This window comes from Pogoniulus pusillus, chromosome 25, assembly GCF_015220805.1.
Source record: "Pogoniulus pusillus isolate bPogPus1 chromosome 25, bPogPus1.pri, whole genome shotgun sequence".
NCBI lineage: Eukaryota > Metazoa > Chordata > Aves > Piciformes > Lybiidae > Pogoniulus > Pogoniulus pusillus.
In genome coordinates this window covers 18705445-18725097 of record NC_087288.1, presented here as the reverse complement: position 1 = coordinate 18725097, position 19653 = coordinate 18705445, and the positions used below count along the sequence as shown (strand labels likewise).

The window sequence follows — 19653 nt, the reverse complement described above, 5'->3', positions numbered from 1 at the left end:
ATCTCTATCTACAAAGATGAACCCTTGAGATTTGAGAAGGTGCTGCTGCTGTGTGAGTGCTCAGAAGTTGTACCTGTTTTACAGGTATCTTCCCACATCACAGAATGTGAGCGAGTGGGTGGCTCAGCGTCACTCTACAGGGTCAGTTTTCTGTGGAAATGATGCTGGGGGTGGGCAGAAGCAGGAGCTGAATTCCCTGTGGTGACTGGGATTGGATAAATGAGTGTTGAGCAATGTTTGGGTGGGATTGCCTTCATCAGTACAGCCTTTCGATGTCTCTGAACCGTAGATGAGTTCAGCTTCGTCCTGCCCAAGGTGCCCGAGCAGTGTGGCCACCTGTTGACTTCACCTTGTTCATTTGTTCAACCAAAGTCTTGTGTCTGAGGAAGGCTGCCAGCTTCACTGGTAGCAACCATTTGCAACCTGTCTTTTAACTCTCAAGTGAGTCTGTTCTGCCAGAGAAGCAGGAGAAGACAGCCTTCAAAGACAAGACTGTAGTGGTGGCAGTTACTCATTTCTATCATTAAGGCTGGAAAAAGACTTCTTAAGATTATCCAGTGCAACCTTTATGTCTAGCACTTCTGAAAGTCTGGCTGCCTCAGACAGCGCTGAGTGAGCTCTGCAATATCTCTGCAGAGGCAAAAGCTAGTGCTGCCAGAACTGGCAGATGGCTGTCACCAGTGTCACACAAGCTCAAACCCACTCTGGCCAATTTAAACTAACTGGCCAGACTTAAATTGAGGTGCCCAAAGCATCTGCTACAGGCAGTGTCTATTCTCTTCAGAACAGCCAGGTAGTCAGGACAGTTACTCCAGCTACAATGTCCAGCTTGTCAAAATGACTTTTCTTCCATGTGCTGTAGCTGCTGCTTTTAATCTGTTGCCAGGAGTTGCTCCCACTGAGATCATGTAGATGGAACCACCTCAACGCGGCTGCAGTTCTTTCATCAGGATGGTGTTTCATTAGTGGTTAGAGGGAAATCAAAAGCACCTCCCTGATGGTGTTCAAGGCCAGGGTGGATGAGGCCTTGAGCAGCCTGGTCTAGTGGAAGGTGTCCCTGTCCTTGATAAGGGTGTTGGAACCAGATGATCACAGGATGTTAGGGGTTGGAAGGGACCCAAGGAGGTCATCAAGTCCAACCCCCCTGCCAGAGCAGGACAATCCTATCTAACACAGATCACAGAGCAACACATCCAGACAGGGCTGGAAAGGCTCCAGAGAAGGAAACTCCACAACCTCTCTGGGGAGCCTGTTCCAGTGCTCTGTGACCCTTACAGTACAGAAGTTCCCCCTTGTGTTGAGGCAGAACCTCCTGTGCTGCAACTTACACCCATTGCTCCTTGTCCTGACCCAGGGAGCAGTGAGCAGAGCCTGTCCCCCCCTCCTGGCAGCCCTCAGATACTTAGAAACATTTATCCAATCCCCTCTCAGCCTTCTCTTCTCCAGACTAAGCAGACCCAGGTCCCTCAGCCTCTCCTCATCAGCCATGCCCTGCAGTCCCCCTATCCTTGTAGCCCTCCACTGGACCCTCTCCAGCAGATCCCTGTCCCTCTTCAACTGGGGAGCCCAAAACTGAACTCAGTATTCAAGATGAGGTCTCAGCAGGGCAGAGTAGAGGGGGAGCAGAACCTCCCTTGATCTGCTGGACACACTCCTCCTAATGCAGCCCAGGATCCCATTGGCCTTCTCGGCCACAGGGGCACATTGCTGTGCCATGGGGAACTTGTTAGCCACCAGCACCCCCAGGTCCCTCTCCTTGGGGCTGCTCTCCAGCAGTCACCTCCCATCCTGGACTGCTGCAGTTTGTTATTCCTCCCCTGGTGCAGGACTCTGCTCTTGTCCTTGTTGAGCCTCATCTGGTTCCTCTGTGCCCAGCTCTGTGCCCAGGTCTCTCTGGATGGCAGCACAGCCTGCAGCTGTCTCAGCCAAGCCTCCCAGCTTGGTGTCAGCAGCAAACCTGCTGAGCAGACTCTGTCTGTCTGTCTGTGCCCTCAGCAATGGCATTGAAGATGTTGAACAGGACTGGTCCCTGGGGGACACCACTGGTCACAGCTCTCCAGCTGGACCTGGCACCATTGATCACCACCCTCTGAACTCTCTTGCAACCAGTTCCTAACTCCCCTCACTGCCTGCTCTTCCATCCCACACTTCCTCAGCTTGCTCACTAGGATGTCAGGGGAGACAGTTTCAAAGGCCTTGCTAAGGCCAAGGCAGACTCCATCCACTGCTCTCCCTGAACCAACCCATTCAGTTATGGCATCATAGAATGCTATCAGGTCTGTCAAGCAGGACTTCCCCTTGGTAAATCCATGCTGACTGCTCTTGATAACCTTCTTCTCTTCCAAGTGCCTTGAGATGCCCTCCAGCAGGAGCCTCTCCATCATTTCTCCAAGGATGGAGGTGAGGCTGCCTGGTCTACAGCTCCCTGGAACCTCTTTCTTGCCCTTTTTGAAGACTGCAGTGCCATTGGCTCTGCTCCAGCCCTCAGGCACCTCTCCTGTCTGCCACGATTTGGCAAAGATAATGGAGAGTGGCAGAGCAACAACCTCAGGCAGCTCTCTCAGCACCCCTGGGTGTATCTCTTCAGGCCCCATGGACTTGTGCATGTTCAGTGTGTGTAACTGATCCCTAACCCAGTCTGCACTGACCAGTGGGGAGCATTCCCTCCTCCAGGCTTCCTCTCCACCCAGGGTCTGGAGTCCACAGGGGAATTCAGCCTTAGGTGCAAAGACTGAAGCTCAGAAGGCATTCAGCACCTCTGCCTTCTCTGCACCCTCAGCTCTCAGGCTGCCTCCTGGCTCAGCACTGCCCCACACCTTCCCTGGGCTTCCTTTTCCTGCTGATGGATTTGAAGCAGCCTTTCTTGTTCTGTTGGCAAAGCTCCCTTTGCCAGCTTCAGTTCCAGGAGGGCTTTGGCCTTCCTCGTTGCCTTCTTACACACCCTGACTACTCCTCTATAGTTCTCCCAAGTGAGCAATCCCTTCTGCCATCAATTGTAAGATTCCTTCTTCCCTGAGAGTTCCTTCAGGAGCTCCTTGCTCAGCCATGCAGCTCTCCTAGCACAGCTACCTGATGTTTCCCTCAGGGGCATACAGCTGGCTTGGGCTGGGAGGAAGTGGTCTTTAAACATTAGCCAACTTCCCTGGGCTCCTTTCCCCTCCAGAGCCTTAGCCATGGGGTTGCTGCCAGCATGGCCCTGAAGAGCACAAAGTCAGCTCTGCAGAAGCCCAGGGTTGCAATGCTACTTGTTGCTCTGATGCTGCCCTGTAGAACACTAAACTCCACCATGTCATGGTCACTGTCCCCAAGGCTGTGCCCCACCTTAATGTCCTCAAGCAGTGCCTCTTTGTCAGTTAATGCAGGGTCCAGCAGTGCAGCTCTCCTTGTTGGCTCCTCCACTGCCTGCAGCAGGAAGCTATCACTGATGCACTGCAAGAGCCTTTGGGACTGCCTGTGCCTGGCTGTGTGAGCTGCCCAGCGAACATCAGGGTGGTTGAAGCCTCCCCTGAGCACCAAGGAGTTTACTCCAGAGGCTACCTCCAGCTGTAGAAGGCCTCATCAACATCTTCCTCTTGGTCTGGTGGTCTACAGTAGACCCCTACAACAATTCCATCTCCTTTTCCACATCCCCTAATTCTTACCCACAAGCCTGCAACCTGTTCTGCCCCCTGCCTTGGGCAGAACTCAGCACATTTCAGTTGCTCTTGCACACAGAGGGCAACTCCCCCACCTCATCTTGCTGGTCTGTCCTTGCTGAGCAGTCCAGAGACATCCAGGACAACATTCCAGCCGTGGGAGCTGTCCCACCATGTCCCAGGGGTGGCAATAATATCACAGTCATTCAGCCTGACACAGATCTCCAGCTCCTCCTGCTCATTCCCCATGCTCCCTGCATTGGTGTGTAAGCATCTCAGGAGGGAGTCAGTCCATCAGCTTTCTCTCCTGTTGTCCTGCCGTTCCCAGCCCCTTCCATGGCTCCCTGCATTGGTGTGTAAGCATTTCAGGAGGGAGTCAGTCCATCAGCTTCCTCTCCTGCTGTCCTGCCGTTCCCAGCCCCTTCCATGGCTCCCTGCATTGGTGTGTAAGCATTTCAGGAGGGAGTCAGTCCATCAGCTTCCACTCCTGCTGTCCTGCCATTCCCAGCCCCTTCCATGCTCCCTGCATTGGTGTGTAAGCATTTCAGGGAGGGAGTCAGTCCATCAGCTTCCTCTCCTGCTGTCCTGCCATTCCCAGCCCCTCCATGGCCCTAGCAGTAAGCTCTGCATGTGCTGATTCCTCATTCCTTGATCCTGTGGCCCATCCCTGCAAGATTTAAGGAGTTCTTGTGTGTCCCCAGGGTGCTGCAGGGTACCAGGCTGAAGGCTCCTGTTAGCCTCCCTCCCTGATATGCCTCTCTTGCCTCTTCTCCAGCAAACAGCTCACTGTTACCTACCTCCCCCGAGCCACCAGTGGAGCTGCCACATGGCCCCACAGCTGTCTCAGGCTTGCTTACAGTAAGCCTGGCTTCCAGCCTCCCCCCCCTTCCAACCTAGTTTAAAGCATGATTAATGATCCCAGCCAGCCCCTGTGATATAAACTTCCTTCCACTTGGAGAGAGCTGCACCCACCTGCTGCCAGCAGCCCTGGTGTCATGGGGGGGACCTGTGGTCAAAGAAGTCAAACTCCTGTTGGAGGCACCAGTCTCGAAGCCAAGCACTGAGCATGTGAGTCCTCCTCACTCTCTCTGGGTGGGTCCCTTTAACAGGGAGGATAGAAGAGAATCTTCCCTGGGCTCCCACTGCCTTGACCACTTGACCCAAGGCCCTGAAGTCTCTCTATAGCCTTGATTTTTTTTTCTTCCAAGGTCACCGTAGCCTCTCTGGAAGGTTACAATGGGTAGTAATCTGTGGGCTGTACCAGGGAGGGAAGCCTTCTTCTTACATCCTTGACCTGGGGCCCTGGCAGACAGCAGATCTCCCTTTGAAGTGGGCCAGGTGTGCATGTTGGGCCTTCTGCTCCCTTCAAATGGGAGTCTCCTATGACAATAACTCTTCTCTTTTTTTTGATGCAAGATGTTTGTGTGGAGGGCTTGGGCTGCTTTAATTTTGGGAACTCCTCCAAGCCACATGGTTCACCTTCCTGGCTGGCCAGCTGGACCTGCAGGACATCAAACCTGCTCTGCAAAGGCACCTGGGGAGCACTGTCAATAACTGAAGCCACACTCCCACCACGGCGGGTGGGAATTTGTTGCCACAGCCCCTCGATGATTTGGTAGGGGAGTTCAGAGGGTGGGAGATGGACAGGGCAGGAGTTTCTTTACTGCCTTGACCGTGGACTTGTCTCCCCTCCCTCTTTTCCTTTGAGTTACTGGATTCAGTCTGACAGGGGCTGGATACAGGGGGTACCTGGCCCTCAGTGTCTGATAATGGGTAGTGCTGTCTCTCCATCGGGGCTGCCAGAGCCATGATCTTTAAGGTCTCTTGCAACCCAAACCATTCTATGAATTTATGTGCTACAGGAGGGGGAAAGAACTACAGACAGACACACAGAATGTCAGGTGCACCCCCCTGCTCCAGAGCAGAGCTAAGCACAAGTATCCTTTGCAGTTAAGTGAACCCTGCTCACCTGCCTCTGGCAGACAGTACTGAACACCCACCTAGGAACTGAACTGAACAGTGAAGTTTCTTGACTAAGAGTCATGAAACCTGTGGGTCAAAGGGGAGTGTCAGCAGCATGACTGGCTGAAGCAGCTGTTAAGGCTTATTTTAGCCAGGCAGTTGTGTCAGTGTATTTGCAAGCAGGGAGGCTTTGCTCAGAGTGAGCAACCTTCCCTTCATCCTGTTCAGTTACCCTCTCATGATCTTAGAAGAAGTGGGGGTCAGTGTGAAAGGCTTAGCTCTTTCTGCAAAGTCAGTATCTTCCAATCTAGATTTGATGCTTCTTTATTTTACTTGATGGACTTCCCATTTGTCAGTTGTATCTTGAATACTGGGTTCAGTTTTGGACCCCTCAACTACAGGACAGACATTGAGGTCCTGGAGTACATCCAGAGAAGTGCAACAGAGCTGGTGAAGTGTCTTGTGAGGAGTGGCTGAGGGACCTGGACATGTTCAGCCTGAAGAAGAGGGGCCCTGAGGGGAGACCTCCTCCATTACAAATCCCTGAAAGGAGATTAGAGTCAGATAGGGATTGGGCTCTGTAGTAACAAGCCACAAGATGAGAGGAAATCATAGAATCAACCAGATTGGAAGAGACCTCCAAGATCATCCAGTCCAACCTATCCTCAAGTTTCACCAGGGAAGGTTCAGGTTGGTTTTTAAAGAAACTTCTTGACTGAAAGAGTTCTTGGACACTGTAACAGAGTCCTTAATGAGGTGATTGAGTCATCCCTGGGGGTGTTTCAGAGAGGCAGGAATGTGGTGCTGGAGGTTTAGCATCAGACTGGGTAGTTAGACAGACTGGATGATCTTAAAGGTTTTTCCTAACCCAAACAATGCTATGATGAAGAGCTGGAGCAGGACCTTGGGGAAAACCCAAAAGCACAGAGATGCAGTACTGGTCCCTCACCATCATCAGTGCACTGTCAGCCTCACTAGGAGCCTTCTGCAACAACGCTGGTGACAGATGAGAGGCTATATTCATGGCTATGGTTCTGCACTAAGGCAGGCAAAGCTTCTTCACTGCATAATTCTGTCAGTGAACAGGCACCAACTCATGGAAAGAAGAGAAGCCCCCCCCAAGCAAACACACGCCCAGCCCCCTCCCCCCATAACATACACCAACATTAGCATTTCAGTCTGGCACAAAAGACAGGCCTGCAGGTCAGGTGTTCTCTGTGGCTTCGTGGGTAGGTAAAAGGATGTTAAAAGGACATTGGAGAGCATGTCTTACAAGGGGAGGCTGAGGAAGCTACAGTTGTTTAGCCTGAGGAAGAGGAGGCTGAGAGGAGATCTTATTGCTCTCTGCAGTTACCTGAAAGGAGGTTGTAATAAGGCCAGTGTTGGCCTCTTCTCCCAGGCAGCTAATGAGAGGACAAGAAGGAATGGCCTCAAGCTGTGCCAGGGGAGGTTTAGGTTGGCTATTAGGAAGAACTTCTTTCTTAAAGAGTGATCAGGGATTGCAACAGACTGCTCAGGGAGGTGGTGGAGTCACCATCCTTAGAGGTGCTCAGGAAATGAGTAATGTGGCACACTGGGGCATGGCCTAGTGCTCATGAAGGTGTTGGGTAGAAGGATCTTAGAGGTCTTCTGCAACCTCAATGATTCTGCAGATGATCCCCAGAGTGAGTCTGGGGAGCATGAGTTAAAGTTACACTTCAATCTTAAACAGTTCACAGTAGCTGTGTGACTAAGTCTGCCCCGGAGCTGTGTGATGCTGTAGTAGAGAAGGTTTGGGAGGAAGAAGTTCTGCATCCTTAAAGAGAAGCTTCAGCTCCCCTTAGATCCCACTTCCACACATTCCCCAGGGGGGCAGAGTTAAAGGCCATTTGCATGGTTTTAACTCATTTACTATTACAACATCATCCTGTTCTTAAGACCATTTTAATTCATTTTGCACAGAACAGGGTACTGGTAGCTGCTCTTCCACAGCTGTTCTTTGCCCAGACCTCTCAGAAGTCGTTAGCACGGGAGGTGATGGTTAGCATCCTTACAAAACAGGCTGAGAAAAGGTGGCACTTGGAGGTGTGGTGCAGCTGAAACAGAAACCAGCTTGCCTGGAGGGCAGCTCGATACATTCTCCAAGAGGTGACAACCTCTTCTAAGCTTTCCCTTTTCTTTGGCCAGATAAAAAAGTCTGATGTGAGGACATTTCTTTCAAGTTTGAGGTTCTACCAAGGTCAAGGTAAGTCTCGTTAACAAAAGCATCCTTTCCACTTCAGAGGCTTCTTTCCAAACGGTTGTTTAAAACCCAAGACCATCCATATATATATGTGTGTGTATTTGTAGTCCTACATGTAAACTTCATGGCTTCAGACCACTGTAATCCACCGTGTCACTCGTCTTTGTCATCGCCTTTGGAGTTCCTCTGCAGGACAGGGCTCAGTTTGTTCTGCAAAACAGCTGCCAGTTTTTTGGAAGTCTTCTTGAGGAAAGCACTCCCAGGGTGAACGTCGCTGACGTGCAGGTAGAGGTCCTCCTGCGTGGGGCCCGTGTAGCCGCAGTCCTCGCAGACGTAGAGCTTGTCCCGCCTCTGCTTGTAGGCGTAGTGCTGCTGCACGCCGTGGATCTTCTTCAGGTGCGACTCCAGCGAGCAGCGCTGCGTGAAGGCTTTGTTGCAGACCTCGCACTTGTACGGGCGGATTCCTGCCAGGGGAAAAGATGCTCTGATTCAGCTGTCTTAACCACCAGCCTAAGGAACTGTCCGGGAGTCACCCAATCACGGAATGTCAGGGGTGGGAAGGGACCTCTGGAGATCATCTTGTCCAGCCCCCTAGGCAAAGGAGGACCGCGTAGGGCAGGTCACACCGGAAGGCATCCACCTGGGTTTTGACAGTCTCCAGAGAAGGAGACTGCACAACCTTTCTGGGCAGCCTGCTCCACTGCTGTCACCCTCACTGTAAAGAAGGTTCTCCTCACTTTGAGGTGGAACTTTCTGTGTTCCAGCTTATACTTACTGTTCCTTGTAATGTTACTGGGCACCACCAAAGAGAGACTGGCACCTTCATCTTGTCACTCACCCCTCAGATATTTATAGACATTAATAAAGTCCCCTCTTGGCATTCCCAAAGCTAAACAGTCCCAGGCCTCAGTCCTTCCTCATTGGAGAGGTGTTCACATCCCTTAATTGCCCTTGTATCTCTCTGGTTCTTCTCCAGTAGATCCCTTTCTGTCTTGAATTGGGCCCAAGCAAGCCTCTGTCACACCAGCTGTTGAGTAAACCATAGAATCAAAGAATGGTTTTGGCTGGAAAAGACCTCTGAAAGCACTGAGTCCAACCACCAACCTAACACCACCACCACAGCCATTCAGCCATGTCCCAAAGTGCCATGGCCACAGGCTTCTTGAACGCCTGCAGGCAGGGTGACTCCACCATCTCCCTGGGCAGCCTGTTCCATTGCCTGACCACTCTTGCAGCAAAGAGTTTTTCCTAATACCTAACCTAAACTTCACCTGGCAGTTTCAGGCCATTTCTTCTTCTATCACCTGATACTAGGACCCTACCTCACTCCAACATTTCAGGGAGTTGTGAGAGGAAGGAGGTCTCCCCTCAGCCTCCTTTTCTCTAGACTAAAAATCCCAGTTCCTCAGCTGCTCAATACCTAGCAGAGATGAACAAGTAGCCTGAGGAACTATCTGGATAACTAAAACATCCTGCTTTCAGGCTACAGTTTTCAGGACTAGGTTGATGTATTTGGGATGAAAAAACCCTAGAATATTATAGAACCATAGAATGGTTTGGGTTGGAAGGGATCTTAAGACCATCTAGTTCCAAACCCCCACTGCATTGACAGGAAGACCTCCAGGTTGCTCAGAGTCCTGGCCAATTTGGCCTTTAACACCTCTAGGGAGGGGGCATTCACAGTTTCCCTGAGCAACCTATTCTGGTGTCTCACCACCCTCACTGGAAAGAATTGCTTTCTAACATCAATCTAAATCTTCCTCCCTCAAGCTTGAATTCACTCCACCTCATCACTACAAGCCTATGTAAAAAGTCCCTCTCCAGATTTCTTGTAGGTACTGGAAAGCTGCTATGAGGTCCCCTCAGAGCCTTCCTCTTCTCCAGGCTTAACAGCCCCAACCCTTGCAACCTGCCCCCATAGGAGAGGTGCTCCAGCTCTCTGTGTAGGTGTAGAGTGAAGTTATCAGGTGTCCACCTGTCCTAAAGAGGAAGCCATTACCTAATCCCAGAAAGCCTACTTCTGTAGACCTGGGATCAGGTAGAACTTGGTTTCAGCTAACCTTTCTCTTTGGCTTCTGTAGTGAGTAAAATCTTGCATCTCACTTAGATGCTCATTTTCCTCTTTCAGCGAGCAAAGCTTAATGAGGCTTTAGTGGCTGCAAACTCAGTGTGCACATGAAGTTACCACAATGTTTCCAAGGAATGAGAGTGTTTCCATAGAATGTGGAGTCATAGAATCATCATCTAACCCTACCAAGACTGCTGCTAAACCATGTCTCCCAGCACCACATCCCTGCAAGGATGGAGATCCAACCCCCTCCCCGGGGAGCCTGTACCACATCTAGATTTGACGACTGAGATTACAAACTCAAGTTCCAAAAAAGAAGTGCATTAGGATGAAAGAAGTTAAGTGTCTCCAGAAGGGGCTGCTCTCGTGGTTTGAGTGCCCAAGCAGTCAGTGCCAAGAAGCTGGTGCTAGTCTCTTTTCAGCGGTGTGCTGTGACAGGACAAGGGGCAACAGATAGGCACTGGAACAGAGGAAGTTTCACCTTAACAGAAGGAAAGACTTCTTCACTGTGAGGGTGGTAGAGCACTGGGCCAGGCTGCCCAGAGAAGTTGTGGAGTCTCCTCTGGAGACTTTAAAGACCCTCCTGGAGGCATTCCAGTGTGACCTGCCCTAGGTGATCCTGCTTTGGCAGGGGGGTTGGTTCTCTGGAGGTCACTCCCAGCCCCTACTATTCTGTGACTCTGTGACTGACTCGGTGCAGGCGACAGACGTGACAAGAATGCTAAGCAGTGGAGTATTCATTTTGCCATCAACACTGACTGGACAACTGCCCCCACTCCATGCTCAAATAACCAATACCTGAGGGGTTAGCTATGCTTATGTAAACCTAAACCAGTAGGGATCTCAATGCCTGCAGTAGCTCAGGAAAGTCTTCAAGCAAAGAGCAGCCCTGAAACTGATGCAGTTAGCGAAACTGCTTGCTCTCTCCTCCTGATGAAAGGACATGAGTGTGTGAACAGGTCTGTGGTGTGAGCCAGGCAAAACACAGCCCATGCAGACAGATGTAGTCCTGTTAAGCTCAGCACTGATCTTCCTGCTAGAAATCTCAACTAATTAGAAGTTCCAGCAAGTAGCATCCTGATGGCATATTTGCAGGTCTTGTCAAAGGTTATCCCAGTGCACCAGACTAGGACAACAAAGCTGATGAAGGGTCTGAAGAACAAGTATGAGGAGCAGCTGAGGGAACTAAGGTTGTTTAGTCTGGAAAAGAGGAGGCTGAGGGGAGACCTCCTCCCTCTCTACCACTCCCTGAAAGGAAGTTTGAGCCAGGTAGGGGTTGGTGTCTTTTTCCTAGTATCAGGTGATAGGATGAGAGGAAATGACTGAAATTGTGCCAGAGGAGGATTAGGTTAGATACTGGGGAAAATGTCTTTCCTGCAAGAGTGGTCAGGCATTGGAACAGGCTGCCCAGGGAGGTGGTGGTGTCACCCTGCCTGGAGGTGTTCAGGAAATGTGGATATGGCATTCTGGGAAGTGGTTGAAGGGCCATGGTGATGTTAGGTTGATGACTCAATGCTCTCAGAGGTCTTTTCCAGCCAAAACAATTCTGTGTTTCTATGACTGAAGATTCCTAACTGCTGTGAGACTGCTTCAGTTACATCAAAGCACAGCTAGAAAGAAACTCCCAATCTTTGGTAGCAGTCACACATAAAAATGTGTCTTTTGACCAGCAGTGCTTTGGGTGCTTTAGTTCCTGAATCCCAAAGGAGGAGGGGACAGGTTGAAAAAAAATCACTTTTTTCTGAAGCACCAACTCCATCCTTCAGCCTCGTCCCACCAGTGGCAGTTAGTACCCTGCACACAGCCAGCAGCTTTCCTTTCCACGTGGATGCTGTGCAAAGAAACCAAACCAGCCCAAACCATTTTGGCCCCATGCTTTCCCAGCAAAATGAGGGGCACTTATTTCATGAGCTCTACTGCTAAGAAACACCTCCTGCTTACCAACAGCCCTGCATGATTGCCTGGGCAATGGTACCCAAGTCAAAGGGAAAAATGGCACTGCAGAGTGAGCCCAAACAACAACTAGCAGGTCTTGTAGGCAAGTCACAGTGTGCCCACAGGAGACACAGTGGGTGCATCTTCCAGGTGTCCCTACAGTGCAAAGTCAGAGCTAGCCTGGTCTGTCAGACAGCACCTTGCTTGGTGAGGATGGAGTTGATCTGTAGTTAAGCCTCTCTTCAGCAAAAGATTATGGTTCCAACCCCCCTGCCATAGGTGAGGACACCTTCCACTATATGAGTTTGTTCCAGGCCCTCTCCAACCTGGCCTTAAACATCTATGGGGGCATCCAGCACCTCTCTGGGCTCCCCATTCCAGAGTCTCACCACCCTCACTGTAAAGAATGTCTTCCTAATATCCAGTATAAATCTGCCTTCTTCCAGCTCAAAGCCACTGCCTGTCACTGCAAGCCCATGTAAAAAGAAAGAGAACCAAGGTGGTGACCTTCTGTCTGCTCCAAGTCAGAATAAGTAGCTCTGTGGGCTGGAGCCAGCTAAGCCAAGAAACACAATCACTGCTATTTAGAGTGGGCTCAGAACCAACCCCAGTGTGGGAGAGTCACAGAAAGTGCATCTCTCCAGCCTGGGGAAGCAAGAGTGAGCAGAGCAGGGTAAAGGATGATGCTCCTCCCTTTAACCATCATAGGGTTAAATCCCAGCACCCTCAGTCATGCCTGTACACCCAGTGTAGATGAGTGCAGGGATGAGAGAACTAGCCCATAATAAGCCCCGACTCAGGAGTGTTTTCAACCCAGTGCTCCCAGATCTCATGCTGCAGTCCACACAAGTGAGTAGAGAGAGCATAGGCCCGCGGTGGGGCATGCAGAGGGCAGCAGCTCCAGAAGGGAGGAGGCAGCAGCCCAAAGGCTGCCCTCAGGAGGCAGCAGGCACAGCACGACCCACACTCTGCTTTCTCCAGACGGGGCCAAAGTCAGGCCACAGCCTCCTGGGGGAAGGTGTGCAAGAGCAGAAGCAAGCCAGGGGGGAAACTGCTGCTCATTGCCTCTAGAGGGCAAAGCGTTTTCACCCACCGCAACGTGCTTCGTGGTGGGTTAGCCCGGGTGGGTTATCCCGGGTGGGTTATCCCGGGTGGGTTAGCCCGGGTGGGTCAGCCCGGGTGGGTCAGCCCGGGGGGGTCATCCCGGGTGGGACATCCCGGGTGGGTTATCCCGGGTGGGTCATCCCGGGTGGGTTAGCCCGGGTGGGTTATCCCGGGTGGGTCATCCCGGGTGGGTCATCCCGGGTGGGTCAGCCCGGGTGGGTTAGCCCGGGTGGGTTAGCCCGGGTGGGTCATCCCGGGTGGGTCATCCCGGGTGGGTTATCCCGGGTGGGTCAGCCCGGGTGGGTTATCCCGGGTGGGTTATCCCGGGTGGGTCATCCCGGGTGGGTTATCCCGGGTGGGTTAGCCCGGGTGGGTTAGCCCGGGTGGGTCAGCCCGGGTGGGTTATCCCGGGTGGGTTAGCCCGGGTGGGTCATCCCGGGTGGGTTATCCCGGGTGGGTTATCCCGGGTGGGTTATCCCGGGTGGGTCATCCCGGGTGGGTCATCCCGGGTGGGTTATCCCGGGTGGGTCAGCCCGGGTGGGTTATCCCGGGTGGGTCAGCCCGGGTGGGTCATCCCAGGTGGGTTATCCCGGGTGGGTTATCCCGGGTGGGACATCCCGGGTGGGTCACTGACCCAGGCACAGTAGCAATGCAGCAGTGTCTACGCCACACCTAGGTGGCAGCTTGTGCACACATGGATTTCCTTGTCACAGAACCACAGAATTGGTTTGCTTGGAAAAGACCTTGAAGACCAAACTAGGACAACCACTAAACCATGTGCCTGATTGCCATGTTCACAGGTTTCTTGAATGCTTCCAGAAGTGGTGGCTCCACCACCTCCCTGGGCAAGCTATTCCTTAGTCCCAGGGCTTCTGTCTGTCCACACATCCTTCCCTGTCCTCCACTACATCCCTGCTGGCTATTCTGCATACGTTGTTTGCCTGGGGGTTTTGTGAGGTTACTCTCACCTCTTTGGACCAGGCTCTCCAGTAGCACCCTGTGATAGGACAAAGGACAATGGATACAAGGTGGAACAGAGGAAGCTGTATCTCAACATGAGGAAAACCTTCAGCTGCATGTGAGGGTGACAGAGCACTGGACCAGGCTGCCCAGAGAGGTCTAAAGACTTTCAAGACCTGTCTAGAGGTGTTCCTGTGTGATCTGCCATAAGTGATCCTGCTGTGACAGGCTCAACAGAGTCCTCTCCTGGAGAAGGTCCAGTGGAGGGCTACAAGGATGATGAGGGGACTGGAGCACTGCCTGAGGAGGAGGGGCTGAGGGACCTGGGGCTGCTTAGTCTGGAGAAGACTGAGAGGGGATTGGATCAATGTTTACAAATATCTGAGGGCTGGGGGCCAGAAGTGGGGGGACAGGCTCTGCTCACTGCTCCCTGGGATAGGACAAGCAGCAATGGATGGAAGCTGCAGCACAGGAGGTTCCAGCTCAACACAAGGAGGAACTTCTTCACTGTAAGGGTCCCAGAGCACTGGCACAGGCTGCCCAGAGAGGCTGTGGGGACTCCTTCCCTGGAGCCTTTCAAAGCCTGTCTGCATGTGTTCCTGTGTGACCTGAGCTAGATTGTATGGTCCTGCTCAGGCATGGGGGTTGGACTCGGTGACCTGTTTGGGTCCCTTCCAAGCCCTGACAGCCTGTGATCCTGTGAACAGCCTCCAGAGGCCCCTTGCCACCCCTCCCGTCCTGTCATCCTGTGATTCTCCTCCCCCGTGTCCCATCTCAGCCCCTCTCCCCACGCAGAGCTGCCCCGGGGGAGGGCTGTTCTCACCGGTGTGGGTCCGCACATGTCTCTTCAGGTCGAAGGTGTCGTTGAAGCCTTTTCCACAGAAGGTGCACAGGTGCCTCTTCACCTGGCTGTGGCACTTGATGTGGCGGTTGAGCATCCTCTGCAGGCGGAAGCCTTTGCCGCACAGCTCACAGCTATGCACCGTGGCGTCGCTGCAGGTGCCGGTGGTGAACTAAGGAGCAGAAAGGGACCGGCTTGAGAAAGCAGCAACGTGACAAAGACCAAAGCAAAACATGGAGGGGGGCTTTGCATGGCGTTACAGAGCTCCTGGGGTCTCTTCAAAACAGCAAGGAAAAGCCAGCAGAAGATTCTTGCTGGGTGAAACCTTCACACTTCCCTCTGCAATTAAGTATTGGTCTTGATGACCTTCGAGGTCTTTTCAAACCTTAATGATTCTATGGTTCTAAGTGGATGATTTAATGGGCACACTTTGGGACTGGCACAGTGGTGGCCAGCGTGGTGTCAGGGGTTAAAGCAAAGAGTGTGTAGGGGATATCTTCCAGAGGCAAAGAGATCCATAAGCACATGGGCTCAGGCTATGAATACCTCTCAGTATCACAGTATCACAGTATCATCAGGGTTGGAAGAGACCTCACAGATCATCAAGTCCAACCCTTTACCACAGAGCTCAAGGCCAGACCATGGCACCAAGTGCCACGTCCAGTCCTGCCTTGAACAGCTCCAGGGACGGCGACTCCACCACCTCCCCGGGCAGCCCATTCCAGTGTCCAATGACTCTCTCAGGGAAGAACTTTCTCCTCACCTCCAGCCTAAATTTCCCCTGGCACAGCCTGAGGCTGTGTCCTCTCGTTCTGGTGCTGGCCACCTGAGAGAAGAGAGCAACCTCCTCCTGGCCACAACCTCCCCTCAGGTAGTTGTAGACAGCTGTGTGTTCCTCCACCTTGCTAGTGTCTGGGACAGAGAAAGGAGGCTCCCCCCAGTCTGAAAATGTTCTACCCATGCAGTGTCTCCTCTAATCACACTTCCCAGTGGCTACAGCTACCTGGAAAACCAGCCAGCAGTGACCAAAAGACGGCAGGTTGGGTGACACAAACCAAAGGCACACTGTGCTGACTCAACAGAGACCAAAACAATGGCACTCCTTGGTCTCCCAGGCTCATTAATTAAAAGCAGAATGTCATTAGGGATTAATCTTCTCAAACCTGCTCCTAGCACCAAAAATATTGTGCCATCACCGTGACCTAACTTGACTAAGGGAGACACTGATGATTCAGATCTCAGGGAAGAGTGGCTGGAAAGCTGCCTGGCAGAGAAAGACCTGGGCAGGTTGATCAACAGCCAGCTGAAGATGAGCCAGCGGTGTGCCCAGGCAGCCAAGAAGGCCACCAGCATCCTGGCCTGCCTCAGCAATACTGTGACCAGCAGGACCAGGGAAGCAATTGTTCCCCTGTACTCAGCACTGTCCAGGTCACACCTGGAGTCCTGAGTTCAGTGTTGAGGCCTGCACTACAAGAAAGACTTTTTGGTGCTGGAGCATGTCCAGAGGAGGGCAACAAAGCTGACAAAGGGTCTGGAGAACAGGTCTGGTGAGAAGCAGCTGAGGGAACTGGGGCTGTCAGCCTGGAGAAAAGGGGGCTCAGGGGAGACTTCTCACACGGTACAACTCTTTGAAAGGAGTTTGGAGCCAAGTGGGGGGGTTGGTCTCTTCTCCCTAGCTGCAAGTGATAGGATGAGAGGAAGTGCTCTCAAATTGCACCAGGGGAGGTTTAGATTGGAGATTAGAGGAAACTTCTTCCCTGAAAGGGCTTTCAAAGACTGCAACAGGCTCCCCAGGGAGCTGAATCCCTGCGGGTGTTTAAAAAAGGCAGAGATGCTGTGCTGAGGGACACGGTTCATCACCAGTCTTGATAGAGCTAGACGATGGTTGGACTTTTCCAAGCCAAACGATTCTGATTCTGTGACTCTGTGAAGAACATTCCTTAGAGGGAATGCTTAGTGGCTGGAAGATGCAAATATTTGGCTATGCGTTTAATTATCCAGCTCCCTGCTGGCCACTCGGGGTGGGGGTAATGTCAGCAGAGCAGGAGTCACTGTGCACAGACGTTCACCAGCTCTCCTGGTGCTTCCAGACGCTGCTAACACCCAGCTCTGCTCAAGTGAGGTTGCACCACGGCAGTTACTAACAGCCCAGGTTAAATTATACAAAGCAGGTTAAAGTCAAACAGCAGCAGGGCAAGCTCCTGGCAAAGGAGCATGCTTGAGGATTTCTCTTTCCTCAACAGCCAGCTCTTTTTTTCCCTCCTCCTTCTCCTCTTTTGCTTTCTACTGAAATATTGCTGCCCAAAATTTCAAGGAAGATTGAGAAGAGCAGCCGGTTGTGACACCACCAGGTGCGAAACTGGAGGGGGAGCTAGCTAGGAAGTATCTGTTTGGGCAACAGGCAGGACTCCACCTCATGTGGCTGCATCTAACCAGGATGAAAACCTAGCGTTAATCATGGGATGAGTAACAGGGTGGCTGACAGGCTGCCATCCCAGCAGAGACAGTGGGAAATTTTACGGCTCCGTCCAAGAAAACAACAGACAGAGTTTAACGAGGTGCTAACTAGCCACCAGGAAACACATCTCCTCCATCCTAGCACTGGGGTGGCCTGGCTCCACCTCTGCTGAGGAGGGCGTTCAGAGATGGACGCGGAGCTCCCATCCCACCTGCGCGTTACTGCTGCACTTGAAGGAGCTCAGTCTTTGGTTCTTGGGTACCCTTAAGCACTTTGCCTTCGCAACTCTGTGAGGAGAACCACCTCTCTGCTCTGCTAGCTCTGTCCAGGGGCACATCCGGACAGCCGCAGCTCCGGCCCATGCAGCAAAGCTGATGGACAGGGAATTGCTCCGCTTCACCCCAGCCTGCGGGTTCACCTCAAGGTGGCAATGGCAGTTCACGGCTTCGGAGGACTATTTCCTAGCTACTACCTTGATAAATCAAGAGGACAGGAGGGCAGCGGGAAGATTCCCCTCGGCCCCTCCTTGGCAAAGGCTCCACTACAGCCTAGAAGGCAACCTTTTTAAGGAGGCCCCACGTTGAGGAACGAGATCCACCCACGCACCATGGGGCATGACTCCCAGCTGCCAGGGCTGGTCCTTCCTGGCTGGGTTCAGAGCTCCTGCGGGATCCAAGCCAAGCAGGTCAGGGGCAGCATGTCCCAAGGCAGGGATAAGGGAAGTCAAAGGGCGCTGGAAGATTATGGGGCATGGCTTAGGAGGCTTGTCCCCCACCGCTGCCCCCAGCTCGGGGTGCCGGATGGCTGCTGTCAAGCCTAGCAGAGGCAACCACGAGGGAACGTTGTCACCCGGCCAGCAGCAGGGTGTCACCCTCATGAATCGGCAAGCAGATGGTGGGGGCGAAGGTGGTTTACCTTGATTTTTGACCTGACAACGGGTCGCTTGACGGCCAGGTCCAGGAGCATCCCCCCAGCCGCGCCCAAGTCGCCCGGGCCAGGCTGGGGCGTCGGTGGGTCGCTGGGCTCGGCGTCGCGGGTCCCGCTGCTTCCGCTGCTCTCCAGGCTGTCCTCGTAGCCCAGCAGCACGCAGCCGATGCCGCCTGTAGCGGTGGGGAAAAGGGGTAGACTTTGATGGGGGGCCAGCAGCGAAGCCACGGCGCGGAGCGGGGCAGGGCAGCGCAGCGGAGGCGGCGAGCGGCCGGCAGCCGCCGAGCCCCGCGTGTTTAACCTGCGGGCGGGGGGCGGGGGAGGATCCCCGGCTCCCGCTGCAATCGGAAACTCAAACACGAACGGTCCCAAAGTTCAAACAATCCAGCTCCGCCGCCTTCCCGTTATACCCCGGGCAAGGGCAGGAGGAGGAGGAGGAGAAGGAGGAGGGGAAAAGGAGGCCAGGAGGACATCACCACCCCCCACCACCCCCGCTTCAGGTCCTTTCTTCTCCTTCCCCTCCACCCCACCTTTCTCATGCAAACGACGTTTCCCACCTTTCCGGGCACACAGACGCGCACACGTCCATCCCCCATGCCCGGGAGGGTGCGAGATGGTGCCAGGCAATAGGGCCGGCACCGGGGAAGGCTACACGTCCGTCCCGGCACCCCCCCGCCGCCTCCGCCCGCTCCCTCGGAGCTCCCCACCCGGCATAGTAAAATCCCCCTTCCTCAACCCGCTCCCCTCCGCAGTCCGCGGGGACTGGGGTGAGGGCTGGCATCTGGTGAGGTCCCTCCTTCCTTTCTCCCCGCGGCGAGCGGTGCCCTGGGGAAGGGAGCCGGTGGGCGCTGCCGTACCTGGGATGTAGGTGTCGGCTCTCTCCTCGTCGGGCAGCCCATCCCAGCTGCGCACCGCCGGCTGCGGGCTCCGCCGTTTCACCAGGAAGGCTCTGGGCATGGCGAGGGCAAAGGGGACGCGGCACAGGCACGGCTCGGAGCGGAGCGGCGGTTCAACCCCCGCCACCCGCCCGCCCGCAGCCCGGCGGGGAGCGGGGACCGTACGCACCGGGCAGTGCCGCTGAGGAGCGGGGAGGGGAAGGGGAGGGGAAGGGAAGAAGGGAAAGGAGGTGGATGGGGTTGGTGGGGTGGGGTGGGGGGAAGGAAAGTTTCATAAGGTGGAATAGAAAAATGCACCAGGAAACTTGGGAAGGAGCATGCGTGCTGCAAACATAACGGTGTCAACAAGTCTGCTTACCTGTCCGACCGGTTGGAGCAGCTGAGCTTTGTTCCAGCCCTTCCTAAGGCATGAAATGTTTGCAAAAGAATTTAACGTCTGAAAATTAAAGGGAAAAAGAAAAGAAAAGAAATCCCACCGCCTACACACCACTGCCTGGTGGGGCTGGACCTGCTGCCCACCCTTAGCAGGCAAAAAAAAAAGTTTGCTGTTTTGTTTTCTAAAGACAAATGTGTCTTCTGTTAAAAAAAAAAAAGAACCAAAACAAATACAAAACAAAACAACCCCCCCCGCCCCCCATATCTATAC

At 53.3% G+C, this 19653-nt stretch overlaps 1 protein-coding gene and 1 long non-coding RNA gene across 2 annotated transcripts; one reads left to right on the top strand and one right to left on the bottom strand.

The window, feature by feature from the left end:
• Positions 1-7507: 7507 nt before the first annotated feature.
• On the bottom strand, positions 7508-19180 carry OVOL2 (ovo like zinc finger 2). The gene is made up of 4 exons (XM_064164078.1): positions 18969-19180; positions 18100-18284; positions 14709-14898; positions 7508-8282 (listed from the first exon to the last, which is right to left on the bottom strand). The coding sequence occupies exons 1-4, from the start codon at positions 19066-19068 to the stop codon at positions 7972-7974; spliced, it is 786 nt and encodes a 261-aa protein (XP_064020148.1). The 5' UTR covers positions 19069-19180; the 3' UTR covers positions 7508-7971.
• On the top strand, positions 7533-8712 carry LOC135186449 (uncharacterized). Its single transcript, XR_010306870.1, has 2 exons — positions 7533-7821; positions 7926-8712. It is a non-coding gene; the product is annotated as an uncharacterized LOC135186449 (long non-coding RNA).
• Positions 19181-19653: the final 473 nt, after the last annotated feature.